Raw genomic sequence first — 23,342 nt, forward strand, 5'->3', positions numbered from 1 at the left:
TGTAAACAGACCTTAAGTTTAAAACCTTACAGCTATGCACAAGGTCAGAGCTGCAGATGTCCAACTAAGGTTACTAAAGAAAAGCATGCCAATTCTTTGCTTGCCAGGTCTGTTAACAAAAGACCTATGTCTCAAAGCTCATTTCAGCGGACACTGTACCCCCTGTCCTCTGGTCACAGTCTCACTTCTGTGACCTTGGACCCTTGTGTTGCCATGGCAATGGCTCAAATCCCTATCAATTGCCCTAGGAATGTGCCTTTGACCAATAAGAGACAACTCTTGTAATTTATTACTTCAAGGCTCCTGGGAAAAAGAGTTTAGAGCAGGAAGAAGTGAGGAGAAGCAGCTAGGAGAATGTAGCAGTAATGGTCTGTCCTGTCCCTTTAAGAGACAAGCCCTACCCACCCCTTCCCCCTGCCTGCAGCATGAGCTCCCCCCCCCTCAGAGGCAGCTTCTGTCTCTCCCTTCAACCCACTTCTCCCCTCCCCACTCTCTGCTCTTCCCCTTCACTTCCATAACCCACTAAATAAATGTCCTTTGCTGAGTTAGAGCCTCAGTAAGCAACTATAAGTCACCTTCCCCCAAGCCTTCTCAGAGTTCCTTCTAATTTTATTTTAAGCTAATTTCATTTAAATCAACTAATTATATATTGTGGTGGTTTGAATGAAAATGGCCCAGGTAGGCTCATAGGGATGGCACTATCAGGAGGAGGCGTGGCCTTGTTGGAGGAAGTGTCTCACTGGGGGGCAGGCTTTGTGGGTGGAGAAGCTCAAGCCAGGCTCAGTTTCACTCTCTTCCTGCTGCCTGCAGAGCCAGCTTTCTCTCCTTCTCCAGCACCCAATCCGCCTGCACGCCATCAGTCAGTTCCAGTTAAATGTTTTCCGTATAAGAGTTGCTGTGGCCATGGTGTCTCTTCACAGCAATAGAAGCCCTAACTAAGGCATATATAAATTAAAATTAAATGATATTCACCTTTAATATTTTTCTGAGTATCTACCTACTTGTAGAATTTTCTAGAACTCACACTGTTTTGTACATATAAACTAGAATAATCCTGGAATTTAAAACTATATTTATAAACCAGAATATAAAGTTAGTTCCATGTGACATTTATATGTGAAATGTCCTCCACAGGCTCAGATACCTGAACACTTGGTCTAAGGTTCTGTTTGGAGCGACTCTGGGAGGTACAGTCTTGCTGAAGAAACTATGTCACTAGGGCAAGCTTTGAGGGGTCATGGCTTCACCCCACTTCCAGTTTATTTTCTGGGCTTTTGCTTGCCCTGCTCTGGCTGCCTCCTGCCATTCCTCCCCTGTCGTGGACTGCCCTAGAAGCATGTGCCAAAATAAACCCTTCCTCCTGTGAGCTGCCAGTGCTGCATCACAGCCGCAGAGACTCAAACTAGGACAACTCATCCATGCACTGGGCTTCCCTGTGTGGGGACGGACAGAAATGTGGCCCCACCCTAAAGAACAGGCCCACCCCAGGGGTGAGAACACCGTCTGAAAATATTCATGCTATGGTTGTTAAGGGTTAGAGCAAAGGCATGCATGAGACCCTAGGTGTGATCCCTCGTGTGCATATGTGCACGCATGGACACACACACAGTCACACAACACACAGACACAGGCACACACAGGCAAGCAAGCACACATACACAGGTACACACACACACAGGCATACAGGTACACGTACTCACACACATGGTCACACACATGGGATATCATAGACATGCAGACACAGGCATACTGGCACTCACATACATAGTCATAGGCACAAAGGCATACACACATGCATGCACACACATAGGCATGCACATGTGCATATTCAATTTATGTTGTGGGCAAAACCACAGTTCAGTTAACAAATATTTAAGCATTAAGGTTTTTATTAAATAGCAATTTTAAATTTCAGTTATTTAAAACTGAGTGGGCATCTGAACTTGGTCCTGAATCTAGACTTTTTTTCCTTCCTACTCATAATGCAATGGTTTATAGAAACTTGCAAATTTGGTGAACAAATCAACCCAAAGTTTGTTGTTTTTTAATAATAAAACAAATATGCAAAATCAGAACACGGGGGGGAAAAATCCCTGAAAAAATCCATAAGAAATGACATATAAACTATAAAAAACCTTTCTCAGCAGGGACAGCCATCAGTGATAACAATGATTTCATAATTCTCATCACAAGAACAAATACTATGTTTAATAGTTAAATACGTATGGACTAATTGACTATTAAAAGCAACTTTTTATTTATGTGTCTTTAAACACACAGCAGCATTAACAATCAGCTCTAGAGCACTTGCTCTGGACGGTGAGTGGTGGGATGGGAAGTCCTCCACATGCACTGATGGGGATGTCGTGGGGAACACGTGCCGTAAGAGGAAAACAAAGTACCTAGATTTTAGCACTGCACATGGGCAGTGAATAAAATCTCCATTCAAATGGTAACAAACTTTTAAAGAATTATTAACATACAGCAAATAATTCTAAAAAGCAAATCAAATGAGAATCTCCTGACGCATCTTCAACTCTTACTAGCTCCAGGAGGGTAAGGGCACACAGTGGACTCTTTACCTCTGATGTCTCCTCCAGCACAGAAGGCCTTTCCTCCAGCTCCCTTTATGATGATCAGGAACGTCTCAGGGTCTTGTTCCCACTTCTACACAAACATAAAAGAAGATGGTGGCTTTTGGGGGCACAGTAAATACAAGCTCATTTAAGACACATTCACATACATATGTGTGCACAAGTGACCTTTCCTAAAACACATCCAGAGGAATGGATTCTACCCACTTAATTTTCTTTCTAAGTGCAATCTGTGTTCCAGAAAGAGCTGTCAAAGCTTTAATACTAAGATGAATAAACAGGAGCCTAATGGCAGTGTGTTATATACATTTATATACATTTGTCTAGTGAACACATTCACCCAGAGTGGGGGCATGAGGTGTAGCAATATCTTTTCCCCCATAGCAAGATAGCACCGTTATACATACATACATACATACATACATACATACATAAAATAACTATTACATTCAAGATACTTACAAAGTTTTTAAATATGTGGTGGATGAGGGTTTGGTGAGGTCAGGCAATAAAATGCGCATGATGAGATTGTGGGGAGCAGGTCAGTGACAGAGTGCTCACGTTACAACCACACTATGACAGATCATAGTTCTCATTTCCTCACAGCTGAGGAAAGTGGGGTACAGAGACTAACGTGCCTAGTCTACAGAGTTTAATACTCAGAAATCCAAGTTTCACATACAAGCCTGACTTTCAGCCCTACACTTTCTAATGTCTTGATGTGGGAGGTAATATATGCTGTGACTATGTGTTATTTCCATTGGTTAATAAAGAAGCTGCTTTCAGCCAATGGTTTAACAGAATATAGCCAGGCTGTACAAGATATAGAGAGAGTAGGCAGAGTCAGGGAGATACCATGTAGCTGCCACCAGAGACAGATCCTGGAACCTTGCTACACCTTGTGGTGATGTACAAATTAATAGAGATGGGTTGATTTAAGATGTAAGAGCTAGCTAGAAATACACATAAGCTATTGGCCAAACAGTATTAGAATTAATACAGATTTCTGTGTGACTACTTTGAGAGCCTGGGCAGTCGGGAAACAAACAAGTACCCTCTCTCAACAAATTGGCACCCAGTGTGGGGCCACCAGAGGAGAAAGATGTGAGTTGCCAGCTGGAACCTTGACAGTAGGCCACAGACCTCATAGTAGCTTGGTGCTGCCAGGAACAGATGTGTCTCAATATCATGAAAAGTCCTAAGATCTTAAACATTTTAAATGTCATATTCTGTAGTCTTTGAAAGATTCTGAAATACATCTCTGTACAACTAGAAAACCTAACATGACTACAAGCTTGACTGTTATAGATGACTATTAACCTATATTTCTTAATAATACATTACATTTTTAAGTGAGCTACACAAACACAATACCTTAATCAGGACCAGAAATATACATATAACAGAACTGATCTAAAATCCAGCCATTTTGGTTATGTGGCCCTTTTTTGTCTATTCTTTAGTCTCTCATCTCTTTGCCCATGTAGTAGGGCCCCAGAGGGTGTAACAGGGAGACACCATATGGTGGGCAGACCAGAGAGCACACAAGGAATGTGCCTATGTGGCATAGCATGTCCCAGGAGCCAGAGAGGTACCCCTGCTCCCTCTCCTCACATGGCCGGATGCAGGACCATGTTCACTCTGGACTCTCTAGGATGCCCTGTCTCTGTCTCTGCTCTCTTCTATCTACGGCAAATTTTCTCCATCACGCTGTGGAGCAGTCATGTCCTTCCGTGGTACTTCCTTTTTTCATTCATCTGTTGCCAAAACCCGGGATTGGCATATATGAGTTCCCTTCCAAGGGACACAGCCTCTCCAAACTAAGCGGATTTGACTCTCCTAAGGGGTAAATAGACCATTTGTTTCTGATGGCTTCTGCCACCCACCATATTGGGCTCCAAATCCTAGAGTCTAAATTTTCAGCATGCCTTCCCTCTACATACTCTAGCCAGCATCTCCTGCCTACTCAGTAAGTATGCTCTCTCTAGATCCTAGAGCGTGTTTCACCCTATGGGATGCCCACCACATGGACATTTTCCTGCTATGCCTTCTAGAACCCCCACCACACGGGCTTTTCCTACTATGCCCTCTGGACCCCCACCACATGGACTTTTCCTGCATGCCCTCTGGGGCCCCACCACATGGGTATTTTCCTGCTACTCCCTCTGGGGCCTCACCACGTGGACAACTCTCTGCATATAAGATGCTTACTCTTCTCCCTCTATTGGAATTCTCCCTTTTCCCAAGAGCCCCTCCGCCTACCTCTTCAGCTGTATTCTCTACCTGCTCCATTCATCTCTCCTCCTCTACTAGGCTAAGTGTCACCACGGAGCTGCCTGCTTTGTGTACTTTTACTACAAAAGTCACACCAGTTTGCCAAGACACTCCTCTTACCCTATTGGGACTCTATTATGTCGAAACGGGATGCCTCTCTGTGATTTAGAACTCTGGCAAATCTCTCAGTCTGTTTGGGGACACCCTAGATTAAAATTCTTGAAACCACAACAATTAAGGCCTCTGCTTCTTCCTGGAACTTCCTCACCTCCCTAGGAGCTGTCAACTAAGTTCCATGGCTTCTTTATGCTCTCCTCCAACTGCAACCCTTTCCTTGCCTCTTCCTCCACAGAGCTACCTGCTCTGCTTCGCCTTGATTCCTCCTGGGCCTATACATTGTGAGTTTTCTTGTCTTCCCCTAGAAATGCCTGCTAAGTCCCACCACTTTCTTAAGCCCTTCTGGATTCTGCAACTGTAGTAGTTTGAACGAAAATGGCCTCCACAGGCTCATAGAGAATGACGTGATTGGAGGTGTAGCCTTATTGGAGGTGTGGCTTTGTTGGAGGAAGTGCTCCAGGGGGTGTGCTTTTAGGTCTCAAATGCTCAATCCAGGCCTAATGTGACAAATCGCTTCCAGCTGCCTGAGGATCCAGACGCAGAATCCTTAGCTCCTTCCTTAGCACCTTGTCTGCCTTCATGCCACTACGCTTCCTACCATGACAATAATAGTCTAAGGCTCTGAACGTAAGCCAGCCCCAATGAAATGTTCTCCTTTATAAGAGTTACCGAGGTCATGTGTTCCTTCACAGCCATAAAACCCTAACAAAGATGGCGCCCTTGTCCCTCTACGATGTTGGGATCATCCCTGGGGTGGACGGAATTCCTGCCTGTTCCTCCTTGTCCAGCTCTTCTGCTCTCATCCTCGGCTTCCTCTCAGAGCTGCCTGGAACCTCCCTATGGCAGAATTCCTTTTGCAACCCTTCCTCCTTTCCTTCTCAAGCTCTGAGAATCTATAAAACCTTCCTGTCTCACTGCTAATGGCTTGGCCTCAGTACAGCTCCACGGCCAAGTACAGCACACTTGAGTTCCAAAGTCTCACAAATTGTAGCAGCTTCCGCCAGCACAGGCAATGATCCCAAAGTATCTCTTCTAAGGCTTTTAAACTTTCCATTCTTAAACCTTTTATTTCTACAATTTCTCTGTGCTCTGCTCTCCAGAAACCTTTCAAGACTATTGAGTAAACAGTCTTCATCTCAGGACTTGTAACTTCAATGGGTCTGGTTAAAGAATATGCAAAATCTGTATCAAAAGTCAGCCTAAAGCTTGTAACAAAAAGTAGATAGTTAAAAAATCTATACATAGATAATCTTAATTTGATACAAAACATTTTATGTGATTCAACTCTTGTTTAGAAAAATATGATTTTTATTTAGCAACCATGTGGTTCTCTTCCATCTTAGCTGATGACCTCATCAGGATTTGAAAGTTACCACGTGACTGGCAGCCATCTTTAATAAGGGTAAAGAGCACATGACACGTAACTTCACTATCTTACAATGATCGTATGGCATAAAGCAGCAATTATAAAACTTCTTGTTCCTAATGAGCTCTCCGTTTATCATTATATCTCCTTTTTGGACTAAGGAGACAACAGCAGGTTTCGTAAGTAATTTGGATTGGTATGAATTTTTGTATGATGATAAAATATTAAGGTTATAAAGGTTTGCTCAGATTAACAAAAGCTGACTTAGAGAGTTACATCTATACTTATGTCTTTGCTAACTGTTCAACACAAGGTTTCTAGAAAATTTAAATAAGTAACAATATAAGTTTAATGAATGTTTGAGTTAAGGCTTCACCTCAGCTTCTGGCATCCATGTATCCAAAAAGTCTGGAATGTTTGAGTGGAACTTTCCATCCCAAGCCCCCTCTCTCTGGGAGTTGCCTCAGTACAGACTCCACCTCTGAGAAAGTTTGCCAAACAATGACTCCCTCCCACAAGAGGCTCAAGACCACTCCCACGGGGTATTTAAACTGTCGTTTCCTCCCCCCCCCCCCCCCCCCCCCCCCCCCCCCCCCCCGCCCCCAGAGAATGAACACAGGCTTTTCCAGTCTTCCTTCCTGTTCCCTCTCTGGGGGATGGAAGGCCACCTGGGAGCGTTGGCATCCATTAAACCTAGGCTTTTACTAATTCGGTTTGATTGGGTCTGATTTGTATTATTGCTTCAGCAGAGAGGTTTATTGGGACGTAAAAACTTTTCAATAAACAAATAGAAAAGTTCCCAGTGTTCCCATGGACTGATTTATGGTTTAAAGTTTTATTTTGATTGTTGTAATTTAGAAAAAGCAGCACACAAGAGAAAGATACCATGCAACAGAGCTCAGGTGGAGAGGTTCTTGATTTGGGGAAAGTAAATGAGAAGAGGGGAGAGGGGAGACCAGCTTCTGGGAACAGGAGTGGCAGAAGAGAAGAGAGACAGACAGACAGACAGGCAGAGACAGAGAGAGAGATGGGAGGTGGGCAGGGCCCTTTTAAAAGGGAACATAGTGAATGTGCACAGTAGGTGCTCTTAGTGGCTACAAGGTCAGGCCAGTACAAATTATAAACAATGGGAATGCTAATGTGTCTAAAATGAGTTTCCACAAACTCAAAGAATTTTTGGAGGATTCGCCTAGAACAGATCAGATCAGATGCACCCTCCCTCTTCAGAGATCTGTTGAATATGGCATTTAAAACAGTTAATGAAAAGGTTTCCCTTAAAAGACAGAAACGCCCCACTTCTAGCAGGAACCTAAGGTCTCCAAAGAACAGAGATGGGCACAGAGACACCACCTGAATATTGGCAGCACTAAACAGTTGGCAACACTGCCCAGTGTCTTGCCTGCTATGAGGGCTCTGCCCAAGCTGCGGCCCCGTGGGCTGACTGCCCTACTCTGCCTGGTCACAGTGAGGTCAGTCCCCAGAGTTTCTCCACGGGACACCTCAGACCTGGGTGTGGTAGCCCAAGGCCGAGGCTGCTCTGTGTGGCAGCACATGATTAAATGCTGTCCTGTACGACAGTCAAATACATAAAACCACTGACTGCCCCCAGTGGAGCCACTGAGACCACGGGAGCCTAGGGCAACTGTCTGGGGAGTGGGTCTCTATCACTCTAATTGACATATAAGCAATTGGGGCTATACCTCCTGTTGTAACTTACCCTTTTCAGATCTCTGATAATATTGACTGTTGCCTTAACAGCAACAAGCACCCCAGCTTCCCCCAAAACTTCAGCTGCCTTCTCATTTCTTTGGCCCTTTCAGTCCTGGCCAACATTCCAGCTTTCTTGAGTCCCCAACATGGATGCCCCAGTGTCAGGAAGTAGTCATGAAAAACATCATATTGTCCCTTACCATAATCTATTATCAGCAAAAGGGCTGGGATGTTAGGTCTCAAACCCGGGCCTATTTAACATATCAAAGTAGACCTGGCAGCAGGTTCTCCTAGCATCCCTCAGTCTCTTCTTACTAACGGGTATGGCTGGCACATCCACTCTCTACACTAAACTTCTCCAGGCCAGAAGCCAGGTCGCCCTTGCCCCAGCTTCTGTATGTAATCCAGTCATTTTGGTTACTTGGGTCTTTTCTGTCTACCCTTTACTCTCCTGGTCTCCTGGTTCTCCCCTCCCCGCGCTCCTCACATGGCCCAGCTCAGGGTCATGTCCACTCTGGACTCTCCGGGGTGTCCCTGACTCTGGCTATGCGCTCTCTTTTGTTTACAGTAACCCTTCTCCTCCACCACACCTAGGAGCTAATGCCCTGCGCACTAACACTCACTAGTCACTAACGCTCTGAGCAGTCAGCATCACTGTTTAAATGAAGAGTGGACCATGAGAAACAAGACCTACGGGAAGTAGAAAGCATGTGTCCCAAGACAGGTTCCACAGGAAGGCATCAGTGTGCTGCTGAGTCCTAGGACAAAATACCAGGAGTGTCCCCTACAGATACTTCAGAAGGATCTCCATGGGGCTTTTGGTTATTACAGACCTTCAGCTGTGGGTAGATCTGCCGGATCATGCTGAGAGACAGAGCGTTGAGGAACTTGGGTCTGTTCAGTGTTATGACTCCTGCACAGCCTCTCCTCTCCAGCAGCACTTCCGGGGCTTCTGTGTGCACGGACATCCTCTGAGTGAACAAAGAATAACGTCAGGAAGTTTTACCAGCGCCCACAGCAAAACACACGCCACGTGCACACCTTCCAAGTAATAACCAAAGAAGTAGTAACCTAGGGACACCTAGCATCCCCAGCCTACACAGACGGAGCAGTGCCAAAGCAAGCCATGCACACCTCCTGGATGTTCAGTACTGCATTTGTAAGTGGACTGCATCAACTCATCTAAAACACAGCCTCTTCCTAGAACCCCTCAGACTAGGAAGTACTCCAAAACCTTGTAGTTTGTTACTACATTTCAAATTCTACACTAGGTGCTTAGAAAATGTGGAGAGTACATGACTCTCATTATAGTAGCTGTGAGCAACTTGGAAAAGGCAGCATCTGGGCAAGGCTGTGATATCCACAAGGCAAACGGAGGTGAGAACTCCAGGTACAACAACGGCATGGACTAGCCATAAACAATGAACATCTGGGCATGCTACGATGCTAACCCCGAGTGCAAGGAGTGCAAGCATCGGCAGGGTCTCCTGCCGGACTACTTCGTCACCTCCGGTGTGACTACAGCACCGACAGGGCTGTCTCCGTCTAAAGGCTGTCCGTCAGAATCAGAGTAGACTAGCGCACCGCTTCTCTAGGCGCAGTCAGTCAGCACCGCGGCTGGAAACGGCAGTGCAACTACAAGTGGCGGGGTACAAGAAACATGGAAATAGTCATGCGAAGAGCACGAGAGAAAGAAATAAGAAGGAAAGGCCGTGATTCCTCCTAGGTATGGTGGAGGGGAAGGGCGACTGCAGATGCAGGGTGAACTTAGTCAGAGACAGCGATATCTGGGAGAGTCCAGAGTGGACGTGACCAGATTGAACTGGGCCGCGTGGGGAGACAGGAACGGGAAGAGAGAGGAGAACAAGGTACAAGAACCAGGAGACCAAAGGCTCAAAAGGGGTAGGAAACAAAAATGCCTGGATTGTATAGGGAAGAGCCTCTGGCGGAAGGACAGCTCGGGGTAGAGGGCACCACACCCTGTAACAGAGAGGGATTCAGGGTGCTGGGAGAACCCGATGACCAGGTCCACTCTGATAGGTTAAACAGGCACCTCAGCCTTTGTCCCGGGTTTGGAACTTAGCATGAAGTAGCTACAGTACCTGTCAGGTACACGAGTTTAACTACACAGCGACTTTAGAGGATTCAGACGCATGCGTACACCCAGCCTTCGGGGTTTACAGCGCCACCCTTCCTAACGCCTTCCCTTATCCACGGACAGTAACGGAAACCTCACCGGGTGTGGGGACACAGTCCGTGAATAAAGCTAGGTGACATTTCTGAGACCATGTGAGGAAACTGCACGTAAACAAGAGCCTGGTGACCTCTGCTTCTCGGGAGCATGGGTTGTTCCGGAAGGCGCTGCTGCGCCCTCCCAGGTGTAGGGACAGGAGCGGCTTCCTTTACATCACCGGTCATCTAACCCGTTACTACTCAGAAAGATGCTACCAGCGCAAGCTCTACTCACAACTGCATCCAGCTTGAACTAAAGTCAGCTTGGCTCCCACGGCCTTGCCTAACCGTCAGAAGAGAAATTGTGTAATATCCAGATAAAGTTAGCTAGTGCATGAGACCTTAGTCCACCCCATTTTCAGACTCCTCTCCCAGGTTCACTCCGCCAAACAGAGTGGGAACACGTGGGCACCGTACACAGTATACAGCCGGAAGTGAGCGGGGCAGGACAGACGGCTCAGTGGTCAGGAGCGGGTACTGTTCTTGTACCCAGCACCCACACCAGGCTGCTCACAACTATCTACCAACTCCAACCCCAGGGGAATCTGCTGCCCCTGACTTCCAAGGGCACCCGAACTCACACACACATACCCACACAGAGACACTTACACATAGACATAGTTAAAAACAGTAAAACTGAATCTTAAAATTGAAAATGGGTTTAAATTTTAAAACTGTAGCTCAGTAGTGAAATGCTTGCCTAGCATATGCAAATTCCTCAGTTCAATCCTCGGGATCACAAAATTTTAAAAACAAATTAATTTATATTTTTACCTGGAATATGCCAATTAAAACCAAAAAGCATACATATAACTAATATCTGATAAAATCCAAACAATTACATTTTGACAGCATTAAACATGTTTTCACTTTCCTGTGTAAAATTATGTTATATATTTAATTCTCATGAAAATTTATTACCACATAATAACCAAAAAATGATATGTACTTAGAAGACCTTTAGGACAATCTATTGAGGGGCTGGAGAGATGGCTCAGTGGTTAAGAACACTGGCTGCTCTTCCAGAGGTCCTGAGTTCAAATCCCAGCAACCAGCAACCATATGGTGGCTCACAGCCATCTGTATTGAGATCTGGCACCCTCTTCTGGCCTGCAGGCAGAACAACGCTGTATACATAATCTTTGGGAAAAAAGAAAGCTTATTGAAGCTGGGTGGTGGTATCGCACACCTTTAATCCCAGCACTGCAGAGATAGGCAGATCTCTGAGTCCTACGCCAGTCTGGTCCGCAAAGCAAGTTCTAGGGCAGCCAGGGCTACACTGTCCAGAGCCAAGGAGAACAACCAGGCACTTTTCTACAGGCTCTTAGCACCCACGTTCAGATCAGACTGCCACAGATCATCAGATCATTTACCACAAGCTAACAACAAAAGCTCTTTCTGCAGAGGCTGCAGTGAGGATTAGCTGAGCTAGTACATGAGCTAGCACATGGATGACGTACTTAGCTCAGCTCCTGCACATAGAACTACAGCGGTGCTCATTCCTACTAAGGCATTCATCAGATTCTACAGGAGGTACAAAACTGAATAAAAAGTATTTTTCTGTAATCTGATATTCAACAAATGTTTAGCTTCACAAGGCACAATTAGCATAACTGTAATTGCTAAGGCATTAACATTTATTATTAGCAATAACTGCTAAAGTACAAAGTTATTATTTAAACATTATATATCGTATCAGTATTCTCTAAGGTGTTTAAATTTTATTCTATGTGTATGGGTGCTTTGACAGCATGTACGTCTATGTCCCAAATGCTCACAGTGCCTACAGATGCCAGAAGAGGGCATGAGATCGCCTGGGGCTGGAGTTACATGCTGTTGATAGCCACCATGGAACTGAGTCCCAGTCCTCTGCAAGAACAGTCAGTATCTTAAGCACTGCTGAGCTATTTCTCCAGCCCGCATGCTAAGTCTTAAAATGTAGTATCTTTCTAACATTTTTGAATCACTGTATGGTAAAGACTATCCTCATTTTATACACACACACACACACACACACACACACACATAAAGGGAAGCAACAATAAACTAAGCATTTGTCTAAGATTAAGTTGCAGACTTAATATTTAAAACAGAGACAGTCAGATTTAACCATACTCATTAAAACAGCCTTACAACACAGAGTGTGCAGGAGGTGGCAAGTCTTATCACGGGAGCTTGGGGGCAGTGGTTAGGAAGCCAAGGAAACTGGCCATCTCAGGCATGTCTACTTCCTAACAGAGACACTTTTAAGTTATATCATGAACAGCAGAGCACAGTCCAAACTTACCAGATGCTGCAGAACAACCCCGGCTCTTCTGAGGGCGCTGAACCTGAAAGAGACACAGACCACAATGAGTCCAGTAACACAGGCAACTATGTCTTGATGCACAAACACCAGAAGGCCTTAACTGTGTTGGGACAGAACCTTGAAAACAGACTCAACAGCCATGAAATGATGCCCATCTCAAAGGGCTCCGGCAGCACCCTTTTCCCAGGTGTTTGGTGAACTTTCATATGTGTGTATACATACATATACACACACACACACACACACACATATCCACCTACTTACAGGACACCAAAGATAAAACCAAAGTAACTCCACTAACGTGCAACCTGGGGAACCCATAATTTTACTGGGGTTACTTACAGAGCATGTATGAGGAGGGGTGTGGGTGAATGTAGAGCAGCCGCACCACTAGACTATCCTGTCCCAACACAGATGTCAGCTAGCTCATAGCTATATGGATGGAGTCCCTGCTTCTGTTAACCTCCATGATCTACACCCTCTGACACCTTCCAAGACCATAAGGGCATGTGCAAACAGGACAGATTACATACAGAAGGCGGGGAGGTACAGTAAGGAAATCTGGAACTTCAGTGAGGGTCTACTAAGCCTCCCCAAACTTTACGGAAAACTGCCAAGCGCATCAACAAGGCTGAGCTCAGCTTGTGTGTGTGTGTGTGTGTGTGTGTGTGTGTGTGTGGTGTGTGTGTGTGTGTGTATGCGGTGTGCATGTGTGTGGTGTGTGTATGTGTGGTGTATGTATGTTGTGTGTGTATACACATGTGTGTTGCATGTGTATATGCGGTGCGCACGTGTGTGTGGTATGTGTGTATGTGTGGTGTGTGTGTCTGTGTGGCGTCTGTGTGTATGTGCGCACATGTGTCTTTTGTAAGCAGTCCCAGCTGTGATGAAGATGGCTGTTATGCTTGAGAACAGCTCTCTACAACACCATATGATCTAGCAATCCCACTCTTTGAGTTTGACTAAATGAGCCAGAAGCTTACATTCACAAGAAAACCTACAAACCTGAATGTGTATTTTATATTAGCTGCATCTACAGATGCAAAATATAGGCATAACCAAGATATCATTAAGTAAACCCAAACAGGAATGGAAACCATAAAAAGAGATGGGCTACCAACTCTAAATACCTCACACACAGAAGAATGAAATTTAAATAATGTGTGCTCCTCAGAAGTAAATCTGAGAAGAAAATACTGGGAGCTTTCAAGTTTGGGACATTTTGGAAATGGAGTTCTGGAACACATAGAACAATAAACAGCTGTCAGAGATTTGGGAGGGAAGAGAAATGAAGAGCGGAGACACGTTTAAACTAATCTGTAAACACTGCACATGCCTTTAAACTAATCTGTAAACACTGCACACGCCTTTAGAATAAACTAATCTGTAAACACTGCACACACCTTTAAACTAATCTGTAAACACTGCACACGCCTTTAGAATAAACTAATCTGTAAACACTGCACATGCCTTTAGAATAAACTAATCTGTAAACACTGCACATGCCTTTAGAATAAACTTATCTGTAAACACTGCACATGTCGTTAGATTAAACTAATCTGTAAAACACTGCACACGCCATTAGAATAAACTAATCTGTAAACACTGCACATGCCTTGATTAAAAATTTTTGAACGAAACTTCAGTTTAACTTTTTGAAAATCTCAAAACATTCCACAAACAAAAATCTGTAAAATTTTAAATTACATTTTGTTAATTGTGTGTAAAGAATGTGGAATCTGTCACGTTTTTAATTTGGTAAAGATGAAACACAATACACAGTCTGAAAGAGCCCTGGGAGAGGCCTATGTTGCTCTGGCCTCCTAAACAAGCAATCAGGATGGACAGACCTGTATCCTGCAGCAGGTTAGGGAGACAAGGGTTACCTAGCTCACAGGTCACACGTCATCCTGAGGTAACCGGAGCAGGGACCTGGAGCAGAGGTCACAGAGGAACACTCATTCTCGGCTGGCTGCTCCTGGCTTGCTCAGTTTGCTTTCTTCTACACCCCAGAACTACACGCCAGGGTGACGCTGCTCACACAGACTGGCGCTCATACATAAGCAAGAAAATGCCCCAGAGGCTTGGCTATAGGCCAGTCTAACAGAGGCGTCTCCTCAGCTGAGGCTCCCTCTTCTCAGGCGACTGTGGATTCGAGTATGTTGGCACATACATATGGTTCCTAGAAGAGGAGGCAGGAGACCACTTGAACATCTCTTGCTCTTGGGAAACTCACAAGGTAGTGACCGAACATCAGAAAAGGGTATCGCTAGAATACACTGGGGTGCATGCTTCTTCTCGAAGACATCAAACTTAAGATACAGAGAAAAAAAAAAAGCAGGAATCCGCAGGCACAGCCTTAACAAGGTCCAGGCTATCTACAGGTGCGCACGCTGTCTGATGGAGCTAAGAGCTGCCAGGGGTTAATGCTTTTCAGCGACAGAGAGCACGCAAAGCGAATAACTGAGACAGAAAAGGAAATAAAGAAACCCTAGGACCATCACTGCTACCACTTACAAATATGTTAAACGGTTGTATATGAATAATTGAAATCCAAATGACTTTGTAGAAGTTATATTATTTTCCTTTTAAATTATGCTCAAATTGACAATAAGACCAAAAGAAAGAAATCAGGTGTTTGTTTGAATAAGTCACTATTTACATTTCTGACCTAGCATATTTTGAATTTGCTTCCCTACAGCAAAGCCTTCTGTCCCCAGCCCCGTGTCCCGCCATGTGTCTGCACATGTGTCTTCTGAAGACCCCTGTAAGTCAATATCCTAAAACTCTGGTGACAACCGCCCAGTTCAATACCGGCTATGGAGGTGAGGCACAGGTGTGGGTGCTTTGTTTAACAAATGACCACAAGTTGTCCTTCAAATAAAACACTATAAAAAAAATAGCCAGAAGTGACAGATGACAGGTAATTCAGGAGGATTTTCCAGAAAGGGTTTTCATGCAGGCTTTGTGCCCAAGCTGAGGCCAGAGATCAAGGCTGAGTGTCACGGCTTCAAGGCCTGATTTCAAGTTCAAGCTTAATCTTTAGGACTGTCTCTCACTGAACCCGCTAGACCAGACTTTCCAGCAAGCCCAGGGCTCCTGTCTCCACCTCCCAGCACTGGCTTTTTGAGTGTGGCATGCTTGCACAAGTACTTCACCAACCCATCTCTCCCCCAGCCGCTCACACAGGCTCTTCAATCTGTGACGCCTGATTTAAACACCCAAACAGCCCATTTCTAAAACACAATTTAAAATCTGCTTGACTCAATTTTGTCTTTTCAGCATTGCAAAGTTTACAAGTGACAAACACGCATACTCAGAACCGTTGGCTTATTTCCCAGCACATCGAAATGGGGGCGAGAAGAGTTCTTTCTGTCAAACCTCAGAGGCTCTGAAGTCCTTAATGAGGCCAGCACCCAGCTCAAGGCTGCAGAGGGTGCCGCCAGTCTGGCAGATCTAAGTAATGGTTTACTACCTGAGCAGAAGAGGACATGAGAAACGCAGGCTCAACTTAAAGTCCCCGTTTAATCTATGAAATACAGTTCTGCCAGAATCAAGAAGCTGACCCACAGTGACCACACCCACATGCAAAGCAATGGGCAAGACACTTGCAGTCACAAAGACCCAGTACCAGTGTCAAGGAGAGTAAAGAAGAGTTAAGTGTAACTAAATTCTCCAGCATTTCTATACATTCACACTGTTTCCATTTAGGGACTCAAACTAACCTATTACTTAAAATCCAATACTGGGGCTGGAGATGTAGTTTGTGATACAGCATTTAGTTCAATCTCTAGTACTACAAAAATATAAAACATGGTACTTGAGAATTCAGTCTCCAACTTTATTCCAAACCTTTTTTCTTGGTGGTGGTGGTGGGGGGGGGGGTGTTCAACACAGGGTTTCTTTGTGTAATAGTCCTAGCTGTCCTGGAACTAGCTCTTGTAGACCATGCTGGCCTCGAATTTATAGATATTCACCTGCCTCTGCCTTAGGAGTGCTGGAATTGAAGGTGTGCACCACCACCTGGCATCCTATCTTTCTTTTTTTAATGGATCCAAGACTGCCATCTGGTGGATAGAAGGGGTACCCACATCTCTCTAGCATTGCAGCCCTGGTTCAGTTATCATCAACATCATTTAATCCTCCTGGGGGATGTGAAATGCTGGAAACCTGGCTCAAAGGGCAAAGTATTTGCTTCATCAAAGACCACAGAAATAACTGAAGGACACAGAAATCTTCCTGGCGATTACAATGATTACATATGAAGGTGGAAAAACAGCTATGGTAGCTGTGCATGGTAGCCCACGTCTTTAGGCCCAGCCCTGGGGAGGCAAAGCAGGTGGATCTCTGTGAGTTCCAGGCAAGCCTGGTGACAGAGAGTTACAGACCAGCCGTGGATACACAGTGAGACACTGTCTCAAGACAAATACATAAACAAGCAAGCAAACAACAATGGAACACCATCATCTTAGAATGATACAAGCTTCAGAAACTTTGTTGCAATTATCCAGTCAAGCAAATACAAGCTTACGAAATCACCCAACTCTACAAGAGTTTCTGCTCAAGCAAGAAAATGTGATTAAAAAGAAACTAATTGACTCAGAGACTGCACTGGCAGCTGCCAGGGTTAAGTAGGCCTGAAAGTCAAGCTAGTAACTCAGGGGTGAAGTGACAGAAAACAGGGACACGGTGTACTGAGCTGTGAGGTGACATCTGGAAAAGAGGATGGCTGCAAGCAAGAACAGGAAAGGAAATACAGGTCCTGAGACACTTACAGGGCACTAACTTCCTTACAGAATGAAATACGAATTTGGTTTTTAGGTTGCATTTGCTGTGATGGAAAGTAGAAACATTCAACAACAAATGAAGAAACGACCCTGAAGCCTACGAGAAAGGCCAGGACTGAAGACGCATCAGGGGGCGGTTCCCAGAGCAACCACAGAGGCTCTAGAACCTCCACCTGTCTGTAAGAAATAAATACAAACACTGCGCCGCACAGGGGACGCCAAGACCTCCATGCCTAGTCTGCAAGTGTGTTTTGTTATTCTGTTCCTGGTTAGTCAACAGTTATTTTAAAATCACAAACATTTTTTTAAACGTTCTTTCACCTTTTCCAGAAAATAAAACACAATTTTTAAAAGGCAGCCTGCTCATGGGAATAGCAAGCCTACACTCTGTTGACCCTATCAGTGCCAGAGGTGAGAAGCTGCCTGTGAACCCAAGAGCCTTCTCCCTCGCCCAATAGCGCACTGCTGGTCCTACTGCTGTCATTAGTGACCGAGTGCTTATGCCTGGTCTGATTAGGTTTGTGTCTCCTGGCACAGAGAAAAAAGATAATAGGACCTCAAAGACTGCACACCTTGGTCCATCTAGCAGTGAAGAAAGGAGGGGCCAGCAAACAGGAGCCAAGCGATGCAGTTAAGCAGAGGACAGCAGCAGTCTCCTGACAGTTACCCTCCTTTAGTTGAAGATGGTTTACGCTATCCCACTTTTTCTTGAAAACACTTAGCAAGGTCAGTAAATAAATACACTTTGTCTTAAGTATTTACTAAAGGACTGGTAAGAATACCTGGTCCACACCACCCACCGGATAACCAGTGCCCAGAACAATGACTCTGAGCAGCCACAAAAGACTATTTTCGTCAGAAAGTAAACTGAGATCCAAATCCTGGAGGTCCAAGCCAGTAAAGTTTTCTTTTATTTAATCCCATGTCCAGGAAGGTACTCCTGAGAGCTTCTAAGAAAGAGAGAGCTGCAAGAAGTAATAAGGTTTCGGGGGTTGGAGAATAAGATGACATTAGGAAAGGACTCTGTCCTACCAAAGAGACACCTGAACGGCACCGCTGTGTCCTTCACAAAAGCAAAAACAAAACAAACAAAAGGAACTCGCCTAGAGAGCCAGCAACAGCTCAGATAAAGGAAAATGTGGCACAGTGGCACAGGGACACAACAGAATTGTAGAGCAGGACAGAGAACAACTCCGTGACACTTGCAGGACTTGGAAGTCACTGTGTCTTAGGGTTTCTACTGCTGTGATGAAGCGCCAAGACCAAAAGCAACTTGGGGAAGGGGAGATTTATTTGGTTTACACTTCCGTAGCCCTGTTTGTCAATGAAGGACGTCGGGGTAGGAACTCAAACAGGGCAGGAATCTGATGGCAAGAGCTGATGCAGGGGCATGGAGGAGTGCTGGTGCCTTCTATGCTTGTTCCTCGTGATTTATTCAGCCTGCTTTTTTGTCACACCCAGTACCACCAGAGCAGGGCCACCAGACCAGGAATGGCACCACCCACATGGGCTGGACCCCACCCCATACATCACTAATTAAGAAAATGCCCTCCAGGACGATGGACAGCCCCATCTTATGGAGTCATTTTCTCAACTGAGGCTCCGCCCTCTTCTGGAAAGATTACAGCTAGTAGTGTCAGTTGACATAAAAACTAGCCAGCACACTGTGTCAGGCAAAGTGTCCCAGACTCAGCAAATACAGCATGTTTTCTCTCATATATGGAATATGTGTCTCTCTCTGTGTGTGTGTGTGTGTGTGTGTGAATGAGTGGGGTAACAGTGGTTATAAAACTAAAATCAGGGCCATTGGGACAGACAGGTGGCAATGAAGAACAAAATGGCATGAAAGCAGGAGAGCTGGAGGGAGTGAAGAAGGAGGGAGGCAGGCGGCAGGAGAGGAGAGCAGGGAGAGGAGCAACAAAGCAGTGTTCCGAACGGTCCTATGAATGGTCGAACGGTCCTGTGAATGGTCGAACTCATAACTCAGCCTGCTGATGCAAACAAACAAAAATATAGCGACAAAGACCCTTCAGAAATCTAGTGCACACACAATTGCATGCATGCGCAGTGCAATCGAGGCATGCAGCATAGGGCTCAGAGTGAATCAGGTTATACAATACGTTGGAGAGTTGTCTTCAAAGAAGCGATGTGGGGACAAAGAACACAGCCCAAGAGCCAAATTGGCCCTCGCGGTGGGAAAGTGGTGGCAGGAACAGTCAACAGACCACAGGAGCAAAGTGAGGCCGAAGTCCAATGGCATCGCCCAATCGCATCAACCAAACCACACAAGCCCTTTTCCTTCCAGACAGACAGGCTCTCAGAACCCCTCAGAGCCCCGAACCTAGTCAGTTAAACGTGCGTGCGTGTGCGCGTGTGTGTGTGTGCGTGTAGCAGGCAAGCTCACCTAGGTAATGACAGAATCTTTCAACTTGAAGCTAACTTTGTTAATACAGGTGTCTTTGCAACATGGTTCCCAAGCAATTTAGAATTTGCTGTCATCAAGAAAGCACCAACAATGAATATAGGCTCAGGTGTTATATATATGAATAAAGGCTCAGGTGTTATATATATATATGAATATATGAATATAGGCTCAGGTGTTATATATATATATGAATATATATGAATATAGGCTCAGGTGTTAGTATTTATCACACAAGACAGAAAAAAAAGAGAAGCAAGGCAACTCTTTGGTGTGTAACAGATACTTGAGAATCGCGTCACTGGACACAGTTTTAGGCGCTTTCCCCGAAACAGCACTAGTCTTAAGATTTATTTTTAATTACATGTATATTTGTGTGTGCCCATGTGAGAACAGGTGTCCCATGAGAAGAGACTGTCAGATTCCTTGGCGCGGGAGTTACAGGTAGTTAGGAGCCACACAGGGGACAGAACCCCAATCCTCTGAGCCTGTCCGTCAAGGGCAGGGCAGGCTCTTAAACCGCTGAGCTCTCTCTAGCGGCACCGGTAACTATTCATTTAGACCAAAGAAACATTCCCATCTCTCTGCAGGAGCGTGACTAAACATGAGGCATGAGGGACTTGCAGTGGAACAAAGGTGAGTTCCACTGTCCAGGCGCTCCGGCACAGACAGCTAACCGTAAACATCTCAGCCACCCGCCCCCCAAAAGGACTTCCGCGAAGGAGTTCACGGGGACAGTTAAACTTTTGGGTATGGTACCGGGGGCAAAGCATTGCACACGGCAGAGCGCCTAGAATGAGTGCTAACAGTTCTGCCGAGCTGAAGTTGCAGTGAGAGGCACCTTTACAAAGTTAATATTTGGCCGAGCAGTGGTGGTGCACGCCTTTAATCCGGGGGGGGGGGGGGGGGGGTCAGAGGCAGGAGATCTCTGTGAGTTCGAGTCCAGCCTGGTCTACAGAGCGAGTTCCAGGGCAGGCTTCCAAGCTACAGAGAAACCCTATCTCGGAAAACAAAACAAAACGAAAAGTTAGTGTTTGGACGTGTGCTCCGGCCAAGCGCGTTATAGGGCAACGTTATAGTTGCAGATTCCAAACACCCGCGCTGAAGCAGCAGCTGGCTGCAATGCTAATCAAGTTCCCCTGTCTATCGGAAGCCCAGGTACACAACAGTCACACCTGTGTGACACACAGTAAATAAGGTGGCACGTGCCCAAACTGCACCCGACCCCAAGAAAGAAAATAAATAGGCGTGGGCGGGGGGAGTCGTCACGACTGAATACGAGATAGAGAGCGGAAAATAAAGGTTATTTTGCAAAGAAGGAGCTAGAAAGAGCAAAGTCGGAGGACACCTGAGGCGGCGGACGGCGCGGGCCGGCGGGAAGGGCGCCCGGTCGGCGAGGCCTGCGGTGGACACCGGCGAGGCGAGCCGGCCCTCAGCCGGTGCTCGCTCGCTGACTCACCTCGACAGGAGACGCCACACATCCTGCTGCCCCATGGCCTAAAAACCCAGCGCCGAAGCAGACGGCGGCGACAGCGGACTACACGGCGGACCCGCCCACCGCCGACCGGAGCCCAGGAAAAACGCGGGCACCGACGACGAGTCCTCCGGACCGGCCAGAGCGCCCCACGGCCCGCATTTCCGCCGCGCTACGCTGATGGGCGGGGCAAAACAGGAGCGGGAGGAAATGAGGGAGCGCGAAGGGCGGGGCCGGGGCGGAGCCAGGGCGGGGCGGAGCCAGGCACCGGGTGAGGATGGGGCGGGGTCTGGCGAGGGGGCGGGGACTAGTCCTTTAAACAAGAGTAAAAACATATATACACTGTAACAAAATTAACTTTGAATTTGTACCCGTATGCCAAAATCCACGCCAATGCAAAATATCTGAGATTCATAGTTGTCTTTTATCCTATATTCCTCTAAATACAACAAACATTCATGACCCACAAAATAACCAAAAACAACCCACATTCCCTTTTCTCTTGGGAATGGATGGGGACATCGTATTCTTTAAATTGCTTCCTGCTGAATGTGGGTGAAGGCATCTTTAGGGTCCCAGAGAAAATCTGAGATAATGGCCAAGTCCTGGGAAAACCCGTTATAACCTTTGTTGACAGATATCACCTGTCAAGTTTCAGGAGGTCTCCCTTCATCAAACCAGATCCAAATAGACCTGGATGGGATCCAGTCTCTTCTTTCCTGTGGAAACAGAAGCAAAACCTCTCCTCCAGAGCATTTGTGATTTCCACATGACAAATGCATTTTTTGACTTTTTAAAAGTTAAGGCATCCCTAAAGTATATAGACGGTAATTTCTACAGCCCCTCTTTCAATTCTAGGTCTCTTAGCAGCCGCTTTTGCTTTACAGCAATCAAAAAATTCAAATTCATCACAACAGCGTACAGGATCCAGCCCCCACCCCACCCCGTGTATTTCCCGTCTTTACCTGGCTTGTTTCTTCTATGTTCCTTTTACTGTCTCTTTAAAGACCTTATTATTTTTATTCTCTTTCTATGACTGCCTCTACCCATTTTCTTTCTTAGCGTACACACATTGTAAAACACACTCGACCCTGTTTTTTTCTATTACCCCTCTTTTACTGCGTACCTTTCCGCCTTTTATGACCGCACGAGCTATCTTTAGACTCTTAAACTACACCTGGGTCTTCCGAGTGCTCTAGCAGCTGGCTCCGCCCACTCTCGGTCGGGTCCTGAGAGCCAAGCCCCAAGCTTGCAACCTGGTCAGAGATTTGAGACAGAGAACTGCATTAAACTTCCCTAGCTATGGAAGCACGTACCCACGTTGCCACAAACAGTTTTTACTTAGCTTTCTAGTTTTGATTTAGCGCTGCTGGCTGAACAGCGGTGCCTCTTGAAGGAGCTGTATACATTTTTTTTCCTTAGCTTTCTCAGGCCCTACATGGAAATATATGGCTCACTCTGGAGCGCCAAAAATTTTCTCTTTTTGAGGGGTCCACCATCTAGCTCCCAAGTCTCTCTCTCTCTCTCTCTCTCTCTCTCTCTCTCTCTCTCTCTCTCTCTCTCTCTCTCTCTCTCTCTCTTTCTGACACTGACACACACACACACAGAGGCTTATTCTCAGTTATGAATGCCCGGCCTTACCTTGGCTTGTTTCTTGCCTGCTTTTCTTAAATTATCCCATCTACTTTTCCCCTCTGGGCTTTTATCATTCTTACTTCTGTGTATCTTCTTACCCCATGGCTGACTGAATGACTGGGTGGCTGGGTGACTGGCCCCTGACGTCCTCTTCTCCCTGTTCTCTTGCTCCTCGTTCTCTCTCCTCCCAGATTTCTCCTTCTGTTTAGACTCTGCCTGCCTGCCCTGCCTGTCCTTGCTCCTGCCTTGCTATTGGCCGTTCATCTCTTTATTAGGACCTTTGGAGGTTTTAGACAGTCACAGTAACACCGCTTCTCAGAGTTACACACATGCAGCGTAAACAAAAGTCACACACCTGAAAATAATCTTCCCCAACAGGCCAGTGCTAAAACTTCTGTCTGTAGGCTTAAGGACCCTCTCTCC

General features: G+C 45.8%; 1 protein-coding gene across 1 annotated transcript in view; it reads right to left on the reverse strand.

Annotated features, from left to right (window-relative positions):
- The window catches only part of Hibch (3-hydroxyisobutyryl-CoA hydrolase), a 51,537-nt gene extending 30,101 nt beyond the window's left edge, over positions 1-21,436 (reverse strand). The window contains exons 1-4 of the mRNA XM_038315304.2: positions 21,270-21,436; positions 12,581-12,623; positions 8,895-9,032; positions 2,583-2,667 (exon numbers count right to left, since the gene is read on the reverse strand). Coding sequence (XP_038171232.1) covers positions 2,583-2,667; positions 8,895-9,032; positions 12,581-12,623; positions 21,270-21,304 — 301 coding nt within the window. The 5' untranslated portion in view covers positions 21,305-21,436. The remainder of the gene's footprint in view (positions 1-2,582; positions 2,668-8,894; positions 9,033-12,580; positions 12,624-21,269) is intronic.
- Positions 21,437-23,342: the final 1,906 nt, after the last annotated feature.

The sequence above is a fragment of the Arvicola amphibius genome, chromosome 18, assembly GCF_903992535.2.
Source record: "Arvicola amphibius chromosome 18, mArvAmp1.2, whole genome shotgun sequence".
In the NCBI taxonomy this organism is placed as follows: Eukaryota; Metazoa; Chordata; class Mammalia; order Rodentia; family Cricetidae; genus Arvicola; species Arvicola amphibius.